A 24,449-nucleotide genomic window follows, 5' to 3' on the forward strand; every position below is an offset into this window, starting at 1 on the left:
TCCGACCGTTCTTTGAAGAGTCAACTTTCCGACCCAATAACAAATGCTTCTCAAACCTTTCCGATTCACTACCTCAATTACTTGAGATTCTAACCTCGAAAATTCGTATCAACTACATCGCCGCCAGGAAGAGTTTGACAGCTGAAACTCATCCCGAGCCATCCCGGCCAGCCTGCACAAAGAGCCGATAAAACTCGCGCACGCGCAGTTGATTTTTAAGTTTCAAGGAAACTCCGTTGATCGGGGGGGGGGGGGGGGGATCCCGCTTAAAGTATCATTCACAATTGACTTAGTGCTGTGGTTGGGGCAGTGGTAGTGTAACGCAGAAGTGTAAATGCGAATACCATGCAAGCGTTTATAATAATCGACTGTGAACAGTCACATGATATTCGTGATTCTAAAATTTCGCACTGCACTATCACTGCCCCTACCACTGCACTAAGTCAATTGTGAATGATACTAAAGTGTAATACTTAAATATTATGACACTAAAGTATAATACTAAAGTATTATTTACAGTTGACTTAGTGTAGTGCTAGGGGCAGTGGTAGTGTGGTGTGATGTGACAGTGCAAAATAGCGTTCACAAATTGTCGATATTGCAGTGTAGAAAGATTTGACATTTCGAGCTTTAAGACATATTAAATGATATAACAAACTTTGTGGAGAATTATAGATAACTAGGGGCTTCGCCCCTCCCACCTTGGCGCTGCGCGCCTCGTTGTTCAGCGCTTTGCGCCTCACTATTTCCATATACATTGTCTATTAGACAGTTGAATTCTTTTATGCTGATTTGATGACAGGTCAACTATGAAGATATTTGTCAAAGACTGTCATAAACAGCCGATGACAGCTGTCAAAGGAAGTTTTGCTTACTAGATGCTTTTTGTTTTGTTTTTGGCATCTCACCCCACCGCCAACTTCATGCGTATACTATTGTTATTATAATCTTTTTTACCTGTTGCTATTAAAGGCTTCAGGCTTCAGGCTTCTTTTTCATTTGTTCAGGACTTTTTTATTAGAGAGAAAATGAATTTCTAATCAAAATAGTCTTGTGTACTGCCGCAATATTATTAAAAATATTTATTTGTAGGCACTTCTTTTTTTCTTAGCATCACGGAAGATTGCAAAATATCGGTCCCATATTACCGGATTATTTTGTAATTTCTCGATAATTAATTGGTATATATCATGCATATTTTACGTTAATTGTATGTAAATATTGAGGCAAATTTTCAAAGCATCTATTTTAATTGGTCGTGCGGTGGTTTGATTCGTGGTGCAATGGAGAAGCTTGGAGATTGCAAGGTTCTGAGGTCTTATTACAATTATTCACCTTTAACATTTCCCACCATCCAAGCATTTTGATTGGTTGATTAAACTTTGTAAACCAATCAAAATACTTGGATGGTGGGAATTGTGAAAAATGAAAAACCATAATAAGCCCCTTGTACTGTTCCCACTCCCTCTACTGTCTACACAAATCGATTGCGAACGCTCACATGGTATACGTATTTCCAAGCTTCCGCACTGCCGCACTGCACTATCACTGCACCAAGTCAATTGTGAATGATACTTTACTGTCCATAAATAGTATAGTTCTAAGATTGGCCACATGGTTAGCGATATGCAAGGATCCCGGGCTCTGATATACCAGAGAATATCTTGAAAGTTCGCAGTCGGTCATCGCCGACTCGGCACCACTCAAGTTCTTCGTCTGTTTCTCGCAGGCTGGCCATCCCATCTTTAATTTTAAGCTGTGAAAGGCCGTAAAACGATTGCATCGACGACGACGACCGGTATGCTTTGACAGGGAATGCCCCATAAATAAAACGAAAACAATCGTCGTCGTCGTCGATGCAATCATTTTACGGCCTTTCAGAGTAAAATTAAAGATGTTATGACCAGCTTGCGCGAAACAGAGGAGGAACTTGAGTGGTTCCGAGTCGGCGGTGACAGATTGCGAACTTTCAAGATATTATCTCGGTATGTAGGTGTATAGTTTTGCAATGTTTCGTCAACCAATCAGAAAGCTTAGATGGTGGGAAATGTGAAATTACATATTCGAATCCGCATGTAGATATACGCCGTTGACTGAGGATATGCCTATATCCTCAATCACGTGTACGCCGTACACCAGCACACAAATTTATTGCAAGCCGGATTAGAGATCGGCTATATCGGTAGGAGGTGTTTGCACGTCATATACCTACAAATAAAAACTATGTCCTTAGTGAACAGAGTCAGGAGTACGGAACTCAAGTCCGTGCCAGACTACATCTATTACAATATTTATTCAACTACTAGTAAATATAAAAGTGTATTGTGTGACAGATTATCATTAACGTCGTTAAGCGAGAGTCTTTCACTCACGCTCTTTGTGAGAAAGAAAAGGCACGGCTATACTGCGAACAGTGCATGCGCGAGCATGTAGCTATTCCATTCTGCGGACTTGGCCATTTTCATGCAATAAAATGAACCAACTTTTACATGCGGTGTTCGGTCTTCTTTCGTCGTATACCTATCTCTACTTGAGTGGTTGCAATGCAACAGTAACCAAGGAGTGAACTGTCATGAAAACATACATGAAAAAGTAACGACCGCTGTAAAATGGTATTTTATTTCATGAGTGACGGTAAGATTATTAACATCTCATCATTTTAATAAACTAAGTAAAATTATTAAATATATATGTACGGAAAAATACTATGCATTATTAACTTATTCCTTCGTAGATTTTAAGGTTAGGTTAAGTTCGATTATTAACTGTTATATTATTTTAGTGGTTCAGCCTCCCGTAACGCTTTTTATGGGTCTCGACAAGTATGAAAGTAAGATACCTTTTAACCTATTCTTTGTTTTAATCAATTTATTTTTTTTATATACTTTACTACCAACATGTTTTGGTAGTTTACCAATCACTAGGATTACCTTAAAATTGAAGTAATGTGTAAACGCTTTGAAGCATTCATATTTAATTTCCTGTCAACGCATTCGTCAGCAAAGATTTGAGAAATTATCGTTGGATAATATTTTCCACCATTTTTTTTTTCTAAATCACGAACTATCTCTGTTTGGTAGAACTTTTTTTACTTAGTAATATCCAGCTGTCAGATATGATGTTCAGCACGGTTCACAAACTTTGTTAATCATATAGTAAAATTCAATGAAATTATCACAAAACTTATTTGAAACCCAACACTAGTGGGTAAAATTTTTGTCCAATTTGTATTTGGTGATCCAAATTTTTGAATGGGTCTTGACCCGTAACATTCCCAATTTGGTTGACTTTTTTAAATATTATTTAACACACCAAAAGTTTCCATCTGCTGGAACTTGATTCCAAGATGTTTATTCTATGCATATTCAAGATCTCTGTTTTTAGATGAAGATCTCATAAAATGGGGTTGGCCGGAAGATGTCTGGTTCCATGTCGACAAATTCTCATCAGCTCATGTTTACTTGAGGTTAAAGCAAGTATGTTTTCGCTATATGAGCAAATGAAAACTGCTGAAAACAATGACATTCTTGTTCATATAGAACTGGACTATGATCATTTTTCTTCTATTTGCGACACTAACAATAAGGTTTCCTCAACAGTCTTCAGATTTTGAAAGCTGTCTTGGTTGAATTCAAGAATTAACATTCGCAAATTAACAGTAAAATTCTTTTTTTTAAGGCGGTACATATGAGTAAATGACTGAAAAACTGGGTGGATTCTGGGAATACTTATCTACAACCAATTATTCAATTTGATGTAGGTTTGTTTTATTTAAAAGTGTGTGAATCGAGTTTCATTAGGACTTTTGTTTTTAGAATCAATTATTCAGAAGCATAATTCTTATTATATTACCAATAACGTCAACCATTTCACTTGGTGGCATGATTTCTGTACTTCAAATTTGAATATAGTATTTTTCCTTTTACTCTTCAGCATGATCTGATTTTTTTTTAAACTGCTTGATGTTGAAAATCGATATTTTGCTCGAAGTTTAGAGATATTTTATTTATTTGAGAAATTACAATGTACAATCTCATTACGATAAGCTATCTAAGAATATTACGAAATGGCTAAGCCGTTTGTGATATCGCAAGCACTCGTGTTATCAAGCAAAATGGTTGGGATTGCCATCAATAACATTGCTTTTTGTTAATCGATGGTGGTGAAAAGAAAAAATATGTAAATAAATCTTGATTTACACACTTTTGAATAAAATCAGCTCTTGCTAAATTAAATAATTGAATGTCAATAAATAAATTCTTCAAATTCATCCACTTTTTCAATTGACTACTTATAAATACCCCTCAATGTCGTTATATACTTGGCAGGGTCAAACAATAGATGATATTCCTGGGACTGTTCTGGAGGATGCAGCTCAATTGGTAAAAGCTAACAGTATAGAGGGTAATAAAATGAACGACATCGATGTTGTTTACACAATGTGGTCAAACCTGAAGAAAACGCAAGGAATGGAGGTTGGTCAAGTTGGTTTCCATAAAGAGAAGGAAGTGCGTAAAATGCGAGTTGCGAAACGCTTAAATACAGTCGTTAACCGATTGAACAAAACAAAGAGAGAAGAACATCCGAATTTCATGGCAGAGAGGGAAAACAGGGACCGAAGTGAACGTGATGATAAAAAGAAACTTCTCAGGGAACAGAAGGAGAACGAAAAAGCAGAAGAAAAGAGAAGGCAGGAAGAAGCAGAAATGAGGTAACAAATGAGCATTTCAAAAAACCTAATTAAAATCCTAAATGCCATTTGGCAATCATATGCTCTAAAATTTAATTTAGTTTATCAGTCAAGTGAAATTTCACTTTTATTATCATACACTACCTTGCATACAGAGTTAATTATTTCACGATTCAACGTACAATTCATTCATTCGTCGATTTACTTTTTTGCACTGCTTAAGTTTTTTTTTTTGCATCTGGTTTCCAGAAGCTACAATTCGCTGTTCAGCCCAAACAACATGACAACGAATACCGAGAACACTGGCTATGATTCGGACGACTTTATGTGATGCATTTATTCTCAATGCTAACTAATATTACAAAATTGATTTATTGGTCGACTATGTCAACATTTACCCATCTTTTATTCAGCCTGCTGTATTACTTTACAACATGCAATATTTAAAAAAAAAAAAAAAAAACTCATTAGTTGTCTGGCCATGTTTCGTACCTTACCATTTATCGTATTATAATGCTAGTTTTGTAGCTTCAAGTAGATATGTTAGCACAGCAGAATTCAGCATCAATCCAGATCTTTTCTGTGCAAGAAATTTCTCATAAAATGTAACTGATGAAACATAGTTTTATGATGAAGTTCACGCAAGCTGTGATTCACTGAAACACTGACTTGTAATCCATATTAAACATTCTTATTTCCATCTTTTTTTACTACCAATAGATATATTTTCACAACGGACCAACTTGCCTATGGATGAATGCTGTCAATCGCGCGTTTCCATAGTATAACTACAGAGTTTAAATTGAATTATTTTATAATCAAATTAGCAACAATGAAAGCATATATATTTTTTTTCGGCAGAATGAAAGTTTAAATATTAGTTTCTCCATACAGAAGTGTACCTAAAATATAGGATTGTTGCGATAGGATTTTTCATGTGACTTTTCCCATTTAAATACGTAATTTATGAAAATATACCTATTCGTTTATTTACCGAATTTTGCACCAGAACGATGAGTACGGTAATTCTTATATGAATATAAGAAAATAATTGTATAGATAATCCAATTACTTTGAAAACTGATATTAGCTTTTATAGGTTGGAGCAGGATCAAAAATCAGGAGTAAAATCAGGGCTTTTTGTATCTTGTTCGAAATGTTATACTAAAGACGACTTTTTAAGTTCAACGAAAACAAATATTATGTATTATATTAATATTATTATGTATACAAAATTGAATCCAGTCCAGCTGTTGAGTTACATGGAATGAGGCACCTCTAGTTATTAGACTTGAGCTAAAAATCCTGTAGGTTGGGTAGATTTTTAGTTCAGTAAAAACGCATGTTAAGCTTTTGCTTCAGTAAAATAAAAAATAAAAAAAAGCTGTTTCAATAACATGGGTTAGTGAACAGAAAAAGAAAAAATGTCACTAATTACAAAATGTAATTACAAATTCAAGCTGCAGGAAAAGTATGCAGTGAGTTCAGAATTCAGATGACTGTTTTCAACCAATGAAACGACAAGAAAGCCAAACCTTGTCTATTTAGTTTTAATTAAATTTATTTTCTAGTGTATTGAAGTAATCATTTCGATAATTTAATATCAACAGCTTCCAGCGCCTCTGTTATCCACGTTGGATATTCTCCATCCGGGTATAACTCTAACATAAATTTTCGAACAAACTGGGGAAATGTCTGCTCTTTGATACTGTCCCTGATATCTCTCATCAGCCTCAATTGGAAGTTGATGTTATGCACGCTCAGCAAGTGACAAGCCACGGTTTCCTGTGTCACTATTTGGTGTAAATAGGCACGAGTATAGTTCTTACAGGTTGAACAATCACAGGAATCGTCTATTGGTGCCGTGTCGTATTTGTACTGCTTTTGTCTCAAATTTAACTGACCTGTCCGTATCAGCGCACAGCCAAATCTCTGTAATGTTGTAATAGATGCACTGTTAATTCTTAATATTAAGGCTTTGCGATGAATCGATTAATTATAGACGCTGATGAATTGGATCTTTCACTTAATCGATTTTCGATTAGGCGATTTATGAATGATTTTATTTTTTATTTTATTATATTCACAAACAGGTAATAATAATAATAACCTTTATTTATTACAATTTTATTTCTAAAGAAGGAAGAAAGGAGAATAGTAAAGCAGGTTGACAGTCGCAATAGAAACACCTGCATTGGCATGAGGGATAAGGGAAACTCCCGAAAATTTTGACCAGGTGTAGCCGGACCCGAGTTCAAATCACCAACCAGCAACTCAGCGCCTGAATGGCGACCCGTCTTAAATTTTTGCAAGTTGCCATTCAGAGCCTTATTGGCAGGCCGGAGACTTGAACCCATGTCTTCCCACTCCGTAGACTCTGGTGCTAGCACCTGAGCTACTACGGTCAGTGGTACATAGTGTTTCGCTGAAATGATAGATGCAGCAATTCAAAGGGAACCCACAGGATGTAACAAGATAACGTGCACGTGGGCCCGATACTAAAAACTAACGTATGATCTAATTCACTTATAGATGAAATTGATGTTCGTGACCGTGTAGATAGTCTACAGATTCAATTTAGTTGGGTGACAGCCAGGGATAAAATGATGCAATTATAACAATCAGCTATGTTTTTTCAAAATGAAGTTCCGGCAGGACCCCTCCTACCATCATCAGGTTTCTTTAATGTAAAATCAATCACAATTTTTACATGAGAATTTTTAGTGTTTAGAAATTTACTAATGTACATAAATGCCACTGTTTATTGTTTAACCTTATTATTGAAACTAATGTGAAAAACTGAATTGTTCAAATCTTACATATATCGACATTCCTAAACGTTTGCGATGTTTGTTGCATGATATTCGAGAAGGAAGTGACTACCCACCTACCTATACCGATAGGACTGTTATCTTAATATTTATTTCAACAACTATGTTTGAACAGTAAGAAACCTGATGATGGTAGGTGGGGTCCTGCCGAAACGTCGTTTTGAAAAAAACAACTGATTGCTATAATTGCATCATTTCATCTCTGACCGTCACCTAACTAAATTGAATCTGTAGAATTCACTGATACTAAGTCACTCGATATTGCTAGTGTGGAGAAAGAAAAACGTTAGACCAACATGTATTTCTATTCATTCTTGTGGGTTAAAGTTTTAATTTATCTTTAATAACGTTATGGCTGCACCTTAACATTTCCAGCAAATTCAGATGTTGGTTGAAAGTCGTGATAGCGGTGGAAACATGGTTTTTTTCATTGCGACTGTTTTTTCGATTGATCGCTTTGCTAATTTTTCTGTTGATTAATTTTCCAAAGAATGGACTGATCAAGAATTTAGTTTCACTGTTCTTTCAATTAATCAAATAACTGGTCTCTTCCACTAGCATTTTTACGATTAATCCATTGATCTGTTCTTTCAATTAATTGTTTTTCGGATGGAACAATAGATGGAAGTCTACGATTAATCGCACAGCCCTACTTCACAAAAAAAAAGATGTTTTTGTGATTTTATTCCACAACATTTCATGAAAATAACGTCTGCGGTAAAAATTCACCTAATTTGAAACATAAAAATTTCAATTACCGCTGTTCTGGTTGGAAAGACACAGTCGAACATATCAACTCCCAAAGCGCAGCATACGACTAAATCAACAGCAAATCCAACCCCCATTAAATACCTTGGTTTATCGACCGGTAGAACATTGGTTGACAAATGTACCATTCTCCAAAAATCATTCTTGCTTTCTCCACCACTGAAAATAACCATCAGATCAGACAAATGGCTACACATCACAACTACTAAACATCGCATATCTTATTTAGTAGTGTTGATAATTATCGACAATAAGCAATATATCCAAAATCACCTCAAACCTCCTATGGCAAAACCATTGACTTGCCGCTGTGTCAACAATTTAGCACTCTCTGTTCTGAGCTGTGGATCCAGTCCGCCTTGAACAATAGGAAAAATATTTTGCTCATCAGATTTTTGATGAGCCAAAAGGCACCTGTCTACCCATCTTGTGGTTCTAATGAGTGCAGAGAGAAAAAAGAATTTTATTATTCAGTGGCAGTATTGAAAGTTGATTGCATTATGGTGGAATAATTTTTATTCCCAACTCAACTGTGATGGGCACTTTATTGACTTGAAAATTGAGACAAAAGTAGAATTTGACATATTTTTTTCCCGCATCTGCGGAAGAAAAGTTCTTATTCCCCACATTTGTAGAAACAAAGTTTTTATTTCCCACTCATTTACGGGAAAAAAGTAGCACTTTTGTTTAATGGGGACCACTTTTTAAGTGAATAAAGTGGCCACAGTTATCGAGAATAAAATCCTATATGCAACACTGGAATAAAACCGATTATTTCCTTGGGTGATTATTGTCTGCGCTTTGCTCAGGCAGGACACCCAGCCTCAAGAACAATCTTTGACTTTATTCCCTTATCACCTAATGTTACTATCTCTCAAACAGATTCTAGTCCAGCATCTGCAACTGTGCTTTCTCCAATTATCGTGGACAGCAGGAAACAATAGTTTTTTTTTGCTCAATTGAATTACCTATGCATTGCCTCTTCAACTCGAGGCCCGGTTACTTTTGCATGGACCACATCATCCAGCTGCATTATGATATCTGCACCAATTGTGTTTTGTATCTCAATTGAGTGTTCCGGTGTCAACACACATTCAGATCCTGAAAACAACTTACACAACAAAGAATTAAGGAATATCGCACCAATTCTAAATACTAGAAAATGTGGAGTACTTGATTCACAGAAAATAATTTCTTTCAGCTCTAGGTAATATACTGTCTAAGCAAATGTTCCGAATGAGCGATGATATATTTGTAGCTAAGAATAGAATTTTTTTTCTTTTCATTAATTTATTAGATCGTGTGTGAAAATTGAAAATTGTTCAGGTTAACAACTCACTCTTTGCAAGGAATTTGAAAAGGTGATTTATAGTAACAAAAATGAGAAGTTCTTCATCGCGAACTTCATTGAGTTTTATTATATTTTTAATCAGTGATAATAGTACACTTGGCCAAGTGGATTTCACTCTAAAATGTTAAACCAATTTCAAATTAAATTTGCAATGTACATCTGCATATGACACTTTGTCAGAAAAACCAGGACAAAGTAAAAACATGTTAATAATCAGAGGATTAACTCCGTATTTACTACTTATATGTGAACGTTTCTGTTAACTTCAGTATATTACCGAATTCAGAGAGTAAAATTTGAGAAAGTTTCAAAAGTGGAAGCGAGCAAGCATACTGCAAGAACGTAACATTTAAGAATTCAATACTAATATTTGTTTTAGTGCTTATTATTAGCTTGTGAAATTTTAAAGAATATTATTCTCATTTTATTCTGATCCAATAAATGCTACGTCATTTTTTAATGCAAATTAGTTGCATAATAATAACAATAATAATTATCATTCCAGTCTCGCCATGCCCTTTCGGATATGTATTCATAAATGAATAGCTTTTGTGGGGTGTAGTAAGGATGGACTAGTGACAATCATTATGCGTCCGCAGCTGTCTTAAGATGTTTAATAGGAACACCTGCATTCGCACAAGGGACAAAGAAAACTGCAGAAAACCTCACCTGGGTATAGCCAGACCGAGTTCAAACCTCAGCTTACCGATTTGGCACCTGAACGACGCGACATATGTCACATTTTTTGTGAGCTGCCGCTCAGATCCTCCTCGACATGCCAGGGATTTGAACTCAGGTCCGCCAGTTTCACAGTCTCGCATGCTACGCTACTACGGTTGGTTCTACATTGGCTACTACATTGGCGTAAACAGGAATAATAATAACAAATGCACAAATTTTGATTATTTCTAGAATATGTTCATGCTGGGATTAATATTTGGCAGAAATAGCTGTTTTAAATTTAAGAAAAAGCTACAGCTGTGGCTGATCGGACATTTTTTGGTGGAGATAGCCTTTAGCAAAATTTTTCAGAACTTTACTGTTACCTTAAGAATCTTCCAATTTCTCCTGATTATGTCGTATTTTAGAGCTTGACACAACATTGATAATCTAAAAATTTAACTACTGGACAATTGATTGGTGTGATAATTGATCAACTTAAATCGGCAAGAGATTTTAGCGATGATTAGGTATATATTACCGTCATAGGGAGAACGGAACGTTACACCCTCTTCAGTGATATGTGCGAGTTGAAGTAAAGAGACCATTTGAAATCCACCTGAATCAGTAAGAAGAGCTCTTTTCCAATTCATAAATTGGTGCAAGCCACCTGCCATTTGCAAAATAGTTGTACCCTTAAACATTTAAATATGTAATTAACAGGTGACCAGAATTAATGGAATCATAAATCACGAAATTATCATTTCAAATCATGTAGAAATGATTTAAGAAAATTCTTGTACAAAGTTCAACTGACTGGTCTTGTTCCGAGGTGATACGTATTTCCGAGAATTATTTGACAGTCCAATTTTTCCAACTGCTGAGGCAGCAGCCCCTTCAGGGTTCCCTGTAAAAAAGATTGCTAAAAATATTGTAAACTATGCATTTATATTTCAAGGGCACAATCTTATTTTCTACATGTTTCGTAGGTTCGTTACGCCCGATCAAATTAGCTAATGATGGAATGTTACTTCTAAACATTTGAGGAACTGAAATGTCCTTTTAGTTTGCGATATGCTGATTAGTAATAATGATACAAACAAGAAACGTTAAACATTTTGTGTTACATATGCAATCATGATATTATTAATGTAGCTATGACATCCAAAATGCTTCAATAGTTTGAGATCGGTTGGCAAAAAATCAACACTTTTTATTAGATTTATTATGAAATGCTCGTACACTACGTGTTTATCAAATTATATTAAATGGAAACTATAGAGATATTGTCAAAAATACATAAATAGTAAATACCAGAATTATGCATAAAAGCTTAAATATCCATGCCTCGTTTCAAATCTCTTCATAATAGTTAAAAAACGTAGAACAACTATTTAATTTTATACTACATTGCCAGATTTTTACTATAAAGCCTCTGAAACAAATTTACTTCTTCTCAGTAATTAATTCAATATTGGCATTTGTTGATCATAGGGTGTGTTCGTGTTATCTACATTTTTTATACTTTTTATGTATGTCATTTTATTGACATATTTCGCATTTATACTCGTCAGGCAAAGTCGCATGGACGTATATTGCTTGGAAAGAATGGGTTACCAACACGAAGCATGGTTTTTACATAGCATACTGCGGCCTATTACACGAGTAATTAATAACGAATTTTCTAGACTTTTTATATTTTCGTGTGAAGATACTATCACTGTATATTTCAAAAGTGTAGAAAGTGTAGCTAACACGACAAGTCCATAATCAATATCGATGCTTTCAATGTGAAATCAATGCAAAAAGTATCACAGTAAATCGGAGAAAGTGTTCTCAATAACATGCAACATCGTGAAGTGAAATCGAACAAATACACTAGATTTTTAACGACTTTGAAGCAGTTTGAAACGAAGCATCCAGATCTGAGCTTTCATTTATATTAATTCCAGTATTTTTTCTTTGTGTATTTTTAACGAGGGATCTCTACAGCCTGCTAATATAATAATTTCACGAATACACAACGTACGATCATCCCGTAATATAGTTCTTCAAGATACGAACCTCCTTAACCAAATCTGTCAGAATTGTGTATCTGTCAAAAACTAGCTAACCTAACTACTTGTATTGTACCAGTACATGGCGTGACTTTTGTAGCCTCTACCTGAGTGCCAACCGGCATAAATACCGGAGTGTCAACATCGTGATGCGGTAGAATCATTAATCCAGTTCGAGCTTTCGAAGTTGAACATGTTTCTGCAATTTTAAAAGTCAAAGGGACTCGGCATGGCTGTTTGCGATCCATGGCGTAATACTGTGCACAGGAGGTTCGTAAAGTTAGCAACCGAAGTCAAGATAATCAACTGAAAGTAGTTTAGATCGTTTGCGCGTGCCTTGAATATGAGGAATATCACTCGCTCTCGTTTGGGCGGTCATTCGTTTTTGGGAAAAATTTAAGTAAAGTTAGGATACTGAATTTCAGCACCCGGATTTTGAAAATGATATCATGCGAAAGACTAACAGAATTTCAGATACATTGTGGTGCCAATCGTTTGCGCGTCGTTTGCGCAACCAGCAGCACGAAATAATTTAGCAGAAAATATAAAAAATGACCAGTAAAAGAATTATTTTCTCTAATATACCCGGAAATGAACACGGGTAACTAACAAAATAACGAAGTAGATATAAATATTGCGAGAGGTATTGTACTAGGTCTTGAATTAATTCAAGCAATATGTTTATTCTCACTTTCAGACGCTACCGATTTAGCAGTTTTTTGCTCTTCGGTTATACATCCGGATTTTTCCTTCAGAATTGCTGACATTTTTCACACAGTTAATTAAAATTTAATTTTTCATTGGGCTCGCTAGATTATGCTTATGATGCTTAGGATGTTTTACGCATCCTCTCGATGCATTGTTGGGAAGAACCGAAGAATCGTATTGTTATGATACTTTCTGAATTTCTCTGGTAAGCTGAGCAATGATTGGCTTTGCGAGTTTCTCTTACGCGGCAGCACTGGCAGCACTGCTGGCTTATCCTGTACAAGGTCCCTGGATTAGACAGGTCAAGACACGTGTGTTCCAGTTTTTCTCACTATAACGTGGGCAAAAATGTTCTATGCGCGTTCGCCCAAAAAATATCAAATTTACATTACCGCATGAACCAGTTTTGACCAATCTTGCTCAATTTTTTGAGGTTCAGCATTAACGAGTTGCGCCCTTCGTGTCCTGACGTTCACGAAATAAATAGAAGCACGTATATATTTTGAGGTTAATCATTGTGACAGGTCAGGAATCAGAAACACACCGGGTGCTTTCCATTTAGAGCACAGTGTGACACAGTGTACAAATTTCTATTGTAAGCGGCCAATCCGGGCAAAGGAATAGACCAGAAATGTTTACACCGTGTCATATTGTGCTCTAAATGGAAACCATCCATGTCATACGAAACCTTTGGCGCATTCTCACTAATTATTTTGACCATGCGTGTCTTGACCTGTCTAATCTAGGGACCTTGATCCTGTACATATCACTGATATATATATACACTGGATTGGATATTACCGTATACTCTACGTGTAAGCTCGCGTGTCCAATTGAACACTTGAATTTCCGCCATCTTGTACAGAAAGTTGTCACAGAATGCGCGCTAGATTTGAACTTTGAACTAAATCTAACGATATATTCGTCACACAAAAAAGTTTTTGACGAGTAAAATAATGTTTGATACATTAAATGGAGAACAAATCATTTTTTCGAAAGTATATTATTATTTACAATTATATGATGTAAAAGATCATTAAATAATATGACGAAAAACTTGTATTTAAGCGTGATTTTTCTTTATGTTCAAAAGAAGTCCTCAATTCTAAGAAGTTTCCGTCCATTATCCTTTATCCGATGGTGGGCTGAATTCCAAACGGATTATTCAAAAATTTGTATAACACTAATTCAACCGTTAGGGAATCCATTTACCATCCATTGGCATCAAAGTGGAGCTTAAGACATGTAAAAAAAAGTTTTGAATTAAATTATATCGAATTGGGTGAGTAAAAACTTTATTCAAAAATATGGAGAATAAAACATTCCTTGCAAACGTTAGGGGATTTTTATAGAGTAGCGTGCGATAAACCACAACCGTAATATAATTAGTAGTATCAATCCACAATCCATTCACACGAAGAAAAAGTTACAAGCACAATCAAAAGAAAATAAAAAAGATATACATATCTGAGCATGCAAATCAGGTACAAATGTGTAGGCGACATATTGGATCTCGTCAGGGGATATAAATGGTTACTGATTGGCCCATACGAGTTGCCGATTTGTGTAATGCCGTATATTCAATCCTGTTTGTCGCAAAGTAGCAATCTTGGTTAAAGCAAACATTCGTAATTCGATATACTCTTTGATAACAGATTTTGTGAGTTGATATACGTGATTAGAAAGCTCATCTGGCGCATCGTCGAAAATGTGAGCATCTAGCTCACTGAATATTAAATTTTCCAACGGATTCTGTAAAAGACTTTTTAAAATCTGCAAACACAAAATACCTGGAAACTGAGGCTCTACTGGAGGGAGACCTTGATTGCAATTTACAGCATGCCTGAACATTTTTTCAGCAACAGAAGCAATGTTGATCACTGATTCGCTCGGTACGGCAAGGCGGAACACATCTTTCACGGGAAATCTACACATCGAATTATAATTTAATCCCTGAGTCAATAATACCCGAGTTTTCAATTTCAATTATAATAAGATCGGTTCATAATTCAAATATTGTGAATTTTTACTGACACGATTCGTACGTTATAATACTCGTTAAATATAATTAGTAAATACTTCGTATGCTGACATAACCTCTGCAAGTTATCATTTGCAGAACGCTTCAGCGTTGTAAACTCACTTGTGAAATGATCGCCCACAATATTTTGATTGCTTTGTTTTGCAAAAAACGCAGGTACTCATTGTTACCTCAATAATTGTTACTGTAATTTTCCAACACAATCGATTATATACACATGCATATATCACGTACATATTTATATATATCTGAAGTGACAAGAATCTGTACAAAATGGCTACCGTTCAATTGGCGTGACGGCACCACGCTTAAATCCAATCCAGTGTATATATATATCAGTGGTACATATAGGCCGTGTTCGAAAATTGACTGACAGTACTGTCGGCAATCTTTTATCTCTTTTGCCCTTCCAAGTTCGTGAATAGCTCTGGTTCTGTCCTAGGGAATTTTCAGTACTGTCAGTTAATTTACGAACACGGCCATAGGGTGCTATTTCGGCCGTGTTCGAAAATTGACTGACAGTACTGTCAGCCATTTTTCACCTATTTTGCGCTGCCGAGTTCATGAACAGCTCTGTCTCTATCCTAGGGAATTCTTAGTACTGGCAGTCAATTTACGAACACGGCCTTCATGAGCAGTAAAAAGCAGCAGTGGTTTAGTAACTTAGTAGTTTTCACTAGCATCAGTCTGGTAATTTTATGCAGCAGCAGCGCTGCTCATGAAATAGGTCGACTGTTCTTGTGATCTTGTGGCTTGTCGCTCGAAAAACTAAACTGCGAGCAGCAGAAACTTGCGCCGGAAGTGATAGGGGAAAACTGCTGCTGCTGCTGCTTTTTACTGCTCATGAAATAGCACCCATATACGTTGGGTGCCTTCCATTTACTGACTCAAGTCGACTTGTGTCGCTATTTCTGGTGTATTCCTTTGCCCAGATTGGCCGGTTACACCAGAAATAGCGACACAAGTCGATTTGAGTCAGTAAATGGAAGGCACCCATACATGTTCTAACCAGAAAGAAACCTTTCTAAGGTCCTCCGTCAATGACTTGAATTCTCTAGCTAAATTTGTTTTAGTAATAACGACTAAACCATTGACCATCAGACATGGGAATACATCATCAAACATCAACAAACGACCAACACAGAATTAAAAAGAAATCAATTTATTTGGGTGTCCATGACGGCCTAAGTATAGGTATAATATTGACCTGTTTTCTACCTGCTTCTCTTATTAGTTTTAACTTGACCCGTCAGGAGGCAGATCTTTCTTTTTCCATCTTAACAGTGTAATGAGTGTTGGTAGTATTCTTACCATCTTTTCTAGTGGTTGGCACCTTGCGGCAATTTTCCCGCTAATTTTACTGTAGTAGGTTGTGAAATTTTGTTTACATGTCGGTGCAGTTGCTCGGCTCTTAGCAGCCACGTGTTTTATAAATCATATTTTCTGCTTCCCTCCTGATCTGTGGTGTAGATTATGATTTTATGATCTTCTTATTCGCTCCATAGAACGCAGAGTGTTCCGTTGTGGAGTGTTAGTGTTAGCTTTATGACGTTTGGATTGTTCGTTTGTTTCGCTCTTACATCAGCATGGATGAACCTGCATGTAAGTCTTTCTAATTTAACGTGTATTTTTCAATGTCAAGTCGTATTCCCTCGACAAATAATCCATTTTAAAATTATTGGCTTGACGAAGATCTATAGATATCCTAAAACCTTATTATTGTCAATCTCGAAATCGTCACATATCCATTGCATTCTTTGTCACGATTAATGTCACTGGTGTCACCTGTTATAACTCGCCCCATACTAGCTTAGAGACCACTGCGATACCATCGGATTATGTGAGATTGAAACTTGTAACGTCAATGTGGCCATGCGATTTTGATAATTGCTATTTCGCAATTTGAGGATGGTCTGAAATCAGGTAAACTGTAATGGAGCATCAATTCACTCATGTTTTGCCCATTCAAGTTCTTCAAAGATATACCGAAGCTATAGAATGGTAATTTTTCTTTCGACATTATTTGGTTATCCAAATGTTACAAATTTCGGTCTCATATGCAAGTTATGGTCAGCTTTTGTGAAGATCTGCAGTTTGATAACTGTGGAAATACGTAACCTTATGTATATTGTAAAGGGGATGCATTACTGATCCTACAAACTTTTTCTAAAAATACAATATTTTGACTACTAATAAATTTCTAACGATATGAGTTTTTACCATGCTGTTTGAATCGACTGTATTCCGTATCTTGTATCTACCAATTATTAGTCTTACTAATATCGAGATTTTTTTTTCATAACCTGCATTATACAACTGCTCTACTAAATACAAATTTCAAAATTATTATAATAGCATAAGGGCACGAGGTCGAAGTTAGTCATGTTATCGTGATGAAACATTGAGACAAAAGTTAATATTTTACTATTTCAAAATAACTTCTGAAGGAATTAAGTTTCCAAAATATGAAAAAGTTTTGCTTCAATGCGGCTTATGAATTCCTGGGAAATGCTCAGGTTATGAAATAATAGTTTTTCTTTAAAATGCTTCGTTAAGTTAGAAATTTAATCCCATGATGAAAAATGATTGTACAGAACAATTGATTTGTCATCACAGACCAAGTATCGGGTAATATGATTTTAAAAAAACTATTGGCCATAGAACGACAAAAGAAACTCCAATTCATTAAAATGTAATCCACTTTCGCTGGTTTACAAATTGTTGAACCAATTATTTCACAAACAAATACTCAAGCTGTGTTACTCCAAGTTGCAACTCGAAACACCACCTTGGATTAATTATTTTCAAGGTTTCTGTGACACTTTAAATTTTACTTACAGGAATGCCGGACACATGTAATGTATTTGCGTTGCTGAAGAACGTTAGCAATTATTTTCGTTTTTTTCAGTAGGGTAGATGCGCCGATAGTTGGTCATCTTTGCATACCGTAATTTTCAACACACAATTTATGTATTGGGGGCACAAATTAATTCGGTCCGTTCTCAAAAGATGGATCTATAAACGTGGCTCTAAAAACATTCAATTTTTAAGTAGTAACAGCTGATTGCCCTGGTTTTAGACAAATTGGACACCTGCCGATAACATCCAGTTTGTATTGTTGTGAGTTTCATATAAAACGTTTTTTGTTACGCTGTTGAAAATGTCAGTTTTTTTGATAACTAAACACCATTTGCGGGAAGTTTTAATTTTTTGTTTTAATTGGAAAAAAAGTTCAGCTAAAGCTCATCGTATGCTTCTGAAAGTTTACAGTGATAATGCTCCAACTGACAAGTCACGTAGAGAATGGTTTCGGCGCTTCAAAAGTGGTGATTTCAGCGTTGAAGATAGACCTCGCTCGGGACAGCTAAAAAAATTCGTAGACGATGAATTACAGGCATTACTCAATGAAGATCCGAGTCAAACGCAAAACGAGACTATAATTACTTCGTTTGAACCGTGCATTACGAGAAAAACGACCGGAATATAAGGAAAGACATGATAAAGTTTTTTGCATGACAACGCTCGGCCTCATGTCGCAAAAGTTGTCAAAAAATATTTAGAAACGATCAAATGGGATTTCTTACCGCACGCGCCACATTCTCCGGACATTACTCCTTCTGACTACGGGCTGTTTCGACGGATGCAACACGATTTGGCAGGTCACCGCTTCACTTGTTTCGAAGAAATCGAAAATTGGCTTCAAAATTGGGATTGCCTCAAAAGACGAGAAGTTTTTCTTACACGGGATTCGGAAATTGCCTGAGAGGTGGGGAAAAGTTGTAAGCAGTGATGGACAATATTTTGATTAATTTGTTAATTCATTATCTTTTGAAATAAATGCATTTTTTGAGCAAAAAGAACGGACCAAAATAATTTGTACCCCCAATATAACTATACAATATGAATTTACATAATGATGAATGGAATGATCAGGCGGTTTTCTTCAAGTTCAAGGCTTTCGATGTGCAATCAAACAAGTTTTTTTTTTTCCATTCGAACTACTGTGTATGACACAACCTGCTACGCAATATTCTTCTCCCACCCTTAATGCTTAATGTATTACTTTTTGCAGTACAGATTGTTGTACAAAATATAAGTCACATCTATCTTAGCAAAGATTACAAATCACAAAAGCATACAAATTTTGTTTAAGGGGTTAGGTGGGTTTCAAAATTTCAAAAAATCGAATTTTTTTTTTTTTGCTTATCTTATAATTGAATATGTTGAGAATATTCCTTTAAAATTTTAAAACGATCCGAGTCATATTCTAAGAGATATAGCCTTTGGATGTTTCACCCATCAGGCTATGACCGAGCGTGACGCAGGTATATGGAGGCAGATATATCGAGGCAGCTGCTTAGCTATTGTTCGTTTATTTTTGTGATGCGAATACTAGGCTTAGGACTTGCCGGATGTAAAAAATTCTGTGGTTTGCTGGATATAAGTTCCTCATTCTTGAATGCATCAACGTACAATTTTTATGTTGATAAAATACATGAGTACGTCATAACTGTTGCCGAATCAATTTTGTTGTCTGCTGCAAATCAAGAAAAAAATTAACCTGTGATGAAAATAATGTTGAAGATACGACAGATGTTACCGTGTCAGGTGATGGCACGTGGAAAAAACGTGGGTTTGCATCATTATACGGTGTAAGTACGATTATTTACATGTTATTTGAATGTAAATCTTAAATCGCGTTTTTCTCGAAACTACATTTTTGAAATCGGTAGTCACGATTTCTCGAAAACTTATGAACCGATCTCTTTCAAATTTTGCACACTTCTTCAAAATAACATTATCTCGTACTTGAACGAAGGAATTTTTTTTTTTTCTATTCCAAGTAATTTTTCAAGGCCATGAAGGGTGCAAATTTTACTCAAAATAAGGGTTTTCTGTTTTCAACGCCGCCAAAAATGTAATTTTTGTTTTTTTTTTTTTTCCTTCGTCCAAGTACGAGTTTTAAACATCTACTAACAGAAAATTTTTGGTTTTTGCATTTCAGATGAATCTGTCATGAGTTATCCTGACTACGCCGAGAGAACTTTTTTTTGAGGGGTCATAGCAGACGACGTGTCCACGCCTTAATTTTCAATATTTTTCAATGAAAATTTCACAAACTACTTATAAAATATGTATCTTTTATGTGTTAAATTGATGGAATGAAATATTCTGTTGATTAAGTAAAAAAAAATTCATAAAAATGTACCTATTTTGAGCTTTTGAAACCCACCTAACCCCTTAAATTAAGCATAGTATCAATATTATTTCGGACTAAATTTGTAAGTGGCTGACAACTGGAGGTGGCTGGCTTACCTGTGTATCTGTCTTATGATATCCGTGAAAACAAACTCTGAAAATAACAAAATATACGTAATTCATACAAAATTTGAAAGAGTAAAAGCGAACAAATAATCATAATGAACCTTTATTTTGAAAATTTTTCAGCTCTACAGACAGGACGATCAAGGCGTCAGAAGATTGATAAAAAGGGGCGCTATTCTGCTTTGGAGAAGCTGAAACAGTTGAAAGGGAGCAAGAACAAGTATCACGTTGACGAGCTGGCCAACGTGTACGAAGAAGTCGATGAGAGCGAGTACAGTAAAAAGGTTCAAGAACGTCAAATCGATGATTGGATTGTTGATGATGGTGAATGGCACTTTCAAAAATTACGGTTTCAATATTTTCTTGGCAATGATCAAAAACTTTGCAAATTTTTAGTCAATAAACAATGTTTTTCTTTGCAACTATGTTGTTGGTTTTTGTAGTGAAAAACTGATTTTATTCGTGAAATTCAGATGGCAATGGATATGTCGAGGATGGTAGAGAGATATTTGATGATGATTTGGACAGTGAGAGTATTCAGCAAGCGTCACAGACGAAGGAATCTGGACCTCGGAAAAAGAAGAGTAATTCAAACAAAGGGAAAGGAAATATTAGGAACATGCTCGTAGGAATGCCCTCTAAGAAAGAGACCCAAGTGAAGCTGGATGATGATGATATATTGAACGACCTTATGGCAGAATTGAAAAGTGGTAAACAAGATGTGCAGCCAAAGAAAACTCGTGAACCAAATAAATTTTTAGTCAGGCCTCACACCAAGTTACGGTGAGTTCAATTAAAGCAAATTCTTTCAATCTATTCAATTTCTGAGTATTGGTACGTGATTCATCCGATGATATTCATTAACATGTACATCAATGGCAGGGTGAAAATAATCGCGCTTTTATCTTGCATGTCCGATTTCATCGAGAGGTAAATCGCTTTTGAAATTGTGTACGCTTCATTTCCTTACTCTAAAGTTTCCACGCATCTCCTTCTAATGTCTCGCCCAACAATAACTTCAAGCTCATTCCAAAATTTTTCAAATCTCTTCAACAGTTGTAAAGTCCTTGAATATCTACAGAAATGTCCAAAAATTCTTCAAAATCTTTCTACAATATCTCCCATCATTTCATGCGTTTCATAATACCAACTCTCTCAAATTACCAGCGCATTCTGGTCTTTTTTATGGCAAAACACCGTTCAAAGACAATGGTAGAAGTATGGTCATGTGAGAAGCTAACTTGACTGTGTATAAGAAATGAATATGTAGAAGCAACACAAAAAACTGTCTTCTTTCTGGAGAACTACATTTAAAAATTCTTTGTCGGAATGATTTAATTACAGAGTAAGTCTGGATATTTACTGCTCCGACTTTAAGAGACAGGGTGGCGACAGGCCGGGAAAACCGGGAAAACCGGGGATAGGTAATTATAATGGGCCATAGAGAAAAATATATTTTTTTTCTATTAATCTTTTTCAAACTTTAGGTATGCTTTGTAAATTCAGTTAAGCTAACTGATGGAAATGGTATTGTTCAAGTTCCAATTATTTGTGTGAAACGAACCAATAATACGTATTTTTTAGATCCAAATTTATATAATCAAGGTGCACAACTTTTGGAGCTTTTGGTCATAAAAACTGCCCAACATTATCTAAGTTTCATGGGAAAACGTGAGGGAATTTTCTTCACGCAAAATTGTCGCTACCCTGACAGGGTATTTCAGTATGGACGAATTTTTTTTTTTTTGCTTGTTTTTAGGTATTATGCAGAAATTACTAAATATTTTGATGTCAGCCTTATTTTTAGTTATTTAGTAATATTTGAGAATATTCTGTGAATCTTGGGAAGTAAATATAGTGAAAATTATACGCACTACAATACTTATAGTACAGATTGCTGGTCAGTTTAACACACAAATTTACTTAACTTTATTCGTTAATCATATAGAGATATTTGTACTAAAGATACATATCTTGCTCAAAGTTAAACGATCAGTTCGTGAGGTGTTATGGACGCCAGATTGATGAATGCAGTTTCGAGAAAAATACGATATAAGTTTTCATATCGTTTCGATGAGGTTTAAACTAAACACTACCTAATGTAAACAAAATTGTTGACACTGGTCAATCATCAGCCCGGATCATTATTACATATGAGTTTTCGAACAGTCCCTGTTTTTATCGAGGCAGTAGCCTCTATACTGCACGAAGCATTCTTAAAATTGCTACAACATTACCACTTTTGCGAATTTCACCAAAATATTTTACATACATATATATTAGGGTGTCCCATTTCTATGGGTTTGACGCATTTTCTTAACGCATAACCTTCAAATCTTTTTCTAATAATTGAAAAACAATGACCTAATTTTTTCAGATTTTCATCTTAACTGTAACCTGTGCCGACAGCAGGACGGATTTACCCATTTAAAGTAAACGTGTTTATACAAATACATGCAATCTTGGGGAATTGCGTGGTGTGATGATGTGAATTGTTGGTCAGACTAATAGCACTAATGACTACTAAAACCTCGCAGTTGCCGATTTTTTTTGAATCCTATTACTTTTGTAATAAAATATATACCTACTCAGAATGTGTCCGAAACACGTGTATTAAAATATTCCCTCATTTATTATATAATATATAATAATATATATACAATAATTTCCCATTTAAAAACGGGGAAATCCACTTTGTTGTTGGCACGGGTTAGAGATTATATAAAGATCTGAAAAAATTGGGTAATTTTTTTTTGAATTATTTGAAAAAGATTTGGGGGGTATGTGTTGAAAAACACCCTAAATATAAGACATCATAATATACATACATACATATATATATATATTTATTTATGGGTTTTCCAAGAGAATATTTATTCAGAGAGGTTGAAATAATTAGAAGAATCTTCGATAGTCTTGGAAGTTTCGGGGGTGCTTTATCTTATAACCTTAAATATTCTAAAACTCTACTTTTGTCTAGAAATGCATTAGATTTTCCTCAGTTACCCATTGGATAAAAGTTCTAATTGTTTCCGACTACCCTGTAACGCCATGTATTCACGTTGACGATATTTATTAAAGACAACGCTGTTAGCACAAGGAATTTGAAGATGATCATAAAATTATGCCACTAAATATGAATTTCTTGATTCAGAGTTGAACGACGTAACAAGTTTACTTTTTTTCGTTCAAAAACAAATTGGCTTAAACGGATTTTTTTGTACATTATATTTTTCTTCAATTGGATTTGAATTTGATGCGAATATAGAGTTGATAAGCTGAACGATTTAGGTTTCAGTAACTTACTGGAATTGACAAAATGTCAGGGTCAACTAGGTCTTAGGTCCTGGAAATCTTGGAAATGTAATGGAATTTTTTTCCCAAAATTTTGTGGCCACCCTGATTAAACATCAGCCAAATTGCAGTTAATATGAACTCTCAGTTTTTTTTTGAGTGAACTCAAATGCATAGAAGTGAATGGTTTAAAAAATTTTTTATGTTAAATTAGGACAAATGAAAAAATAACGGTGCCACCCAAGTTGCAGAAGCCATTGCTTAATGTGGGATCCGCCAGTCAGCAAATAGATGATAACAGTGAAGACGAACAGCTGTTTGATATAGCTACCAGAAGTGAGAAGAGCATGAAAAAGGAAACGGATCTTAAAACTACATCACAGTTCTGCCCATCATCCGTCAGTATAAGTCAAGCGATTGATGATGACAGTGATATCGAAACGCAAAATTATAGTTGTAAAAGTTCAGAAGCTCCTTTTCGAACTCTGGAAAAGGCAAAACCTAGTCACACAAATCACATAGTCGATAGCATGGAAGAGGACATCAACCATTATACTGATGATGTAAGCCCAATCAATTTTACCTCTCAACCATGTTTCAGACGACTGAGATATATATATATAAGGTTGAAGTTAGTAACGTTAGTAATTCTTAAGGGGCCATTCTAGAAAGGAAAATATATGCCAATTTTTGGATTTTGTTTTTATTGACATTTTTTTAATGA

At 35.3% G+C, this 24,449-nt stretch overlaps 3 protein-coding genes and 1 long non-coding RNA gene across 7 annotated transcripts in view; 2 read left to right on the forward strand and 2 right to left on the reverse strand.

Annotated features, from left to right (window-relative positions):
* The first annotated feature begins 2,279 nt into the window (after positions 1-2,279).
* LOC124182981 (coiled-coil domain-containing protein 25) lies at positions 2,280-5,157 on the forward strand. Of its 4 annotated transcripts, none has more exons than XM_046570876.1 (5): positions 2,280-2,612; positions 2,783-2,830; positions 3,371-3,472; positions 4,329-4,711; positions 4,940-5,157. In XM_046570876.1, the coding sequence occupies exons 3-5, from the start codon at positions 3,401-3,403 to the stop codon at positions 5,019-5,021; spliced, it is 537 nt and encodes a 178-aa protein (XP_046426832.1). In that variant the 5' UTR covers positions 2,280-2,612; positions 2,783-2,830; positions 3,371-3,400; the 3' UTR covers positions 5,022-5,157. The 4 variants fall into 4 exon arrangements, with proteins under 4 accessions (XP_046426832.1, XP_046426831.1, XP_046426829.1 ...); XM_046570875.1 differs by having other exon boundaries at positions 2,282-2,612; positions 3,385-3,472; XM_046570873.1 differs by having other exon boundaries at positions 2,304-2,634; positions 3,385-3,476.
* LOC124182972 (queuine tRNA-ribosyltransferase catalytic subunit) lies at positions 4,875-12,645 on the reverse strand. The gene is made up of 7 exons (XM_046570862.1): positions 12,465-12,645; positions 11,118-11,207; positions 10,842-10,995; positions 9,258-9,390; positions 8,563-8,724; positions 8,280-8,448; positions 4,875-6,622 (listed from the first exon to the last, which is right to left on the reverse strand). The coding sequence occupies exons 1-7, from the start codon at positions 12,603-12,605 to the stop codon at positions 6,275-6,277; spliced, it is 1,197 nt and encodes a 398-aa protein (XP_046426818.1). The 5' UTR covers positions 12,606-12,645; the 3' UTR covers positions 4,875-6,274.
* A 2,319-nt stretch (positions 12,646-14,964) lies between these two features.
* LOC124182991 lies at positions 14,965-15,452 on the reverse strand. Its single transcript, XR_006870901.1, has 3 exons — positions 15,388-15,452; positions 15,209-15,290; positions 14,965-14,992 (listed from the first exon to the last, which is right to left on the reverse strand). It is a non-coding gene; the product is annotated as an uncharacterized LOC124182991 (long non-coding RNA).
* A 950-nt stretch (positions 15,453-16,402) lies between these two features.
* The window catches only part of LOC124182964 (DNA polymerase alpha catalytic subunit), a 28,741-nt gene continuing 20,694 nt past the window's right edge, over positions 16,403-24,449 (forward strand). Inside the window, exons 1-4 of the mRNA XM_046570842.1 lie at positions 16,403-16,708; positions 20,555-20,755; positions 20,905-21,214; positions 23,940-24,288. Of these exons, the coding sequence (XP_046426798.1) occupies positions 16,693-16,708; positions 20,555-20,755; positions 20,905-21,214; positions 23,940-24,288 (876 nt within the window). The 5' untranslated portion in view covers positions 16,403-16,692. The remainder of the gene's footprint in view (positions 16,709-20,554; positions 20,756-20,904; positions 21,215-23,939; positions 24,289-24,449) is intronic.

This window comes from Neodiprion fabricii, chromosome 5 (genome assembly GCF_021155785.1).
Source record: "Neodiprion fabricii isolate iyNeoFabr1 chromosome 5, iyNeoFabr1.1, whole genome shotgun sequence".
NCBI classification, from domain to species: Eukaryota; Metazoa; Arthropoda; class Insecta; order Hymenoptera; family Diprionidae; genus Neodiprion; species Neodiprion fabricii.

What these genes read in the sequence shown, in the direction of transcription:
- LOC124182981 (XM_046570873.1), top strand. Translation starts at nt 2,610, where the DNA reads ATGGTATTTTATTTCATGAGTGACG. An exon ending in GGGTCTCGACAAGTATGAAA is followed by an intron (nt 2,831 to 3,384) that starts GTAAGATACCTT and finishes CTCTGTTTTTAG; the next exon opens with ATGAAGATCTCATAAAATGG. An exon ending in TTTACTTGAGGTTAAAGCAA is followed by an intron (nt 3,477 to 4,328) that starts GTATGTTTTCGC and finishes TATACTTGGCAG; the next exon opens with GGTCAAACAATAGATGATAT.
- LOC124182972 (XM_046570862.1), bottom strand. Translation starts at nt 12,605, where the DNA reads ATGGATCGCAAACAGCCATGCCGAGTCCCTTTGACTTTTAAAATTGCA. An exon ending in TTATGCCGGTTGGCACTCAG is followed by an intron (nt 11,208 to 12,464) that starts GTAGAGGCTACA and finishes TCTTTTTTACAG; the next exon opens with GGAACCCTGAAGGGGCTGCT. An exon ending in ATCACCTCGGAACAAGACCA is followed by an intron (nt 10,996 to 11,117) that starts GTCAGTTGAACT and finishes TAAATGTTTAAG; the next exon opens with GGTACAACTATTTTGCAAAT.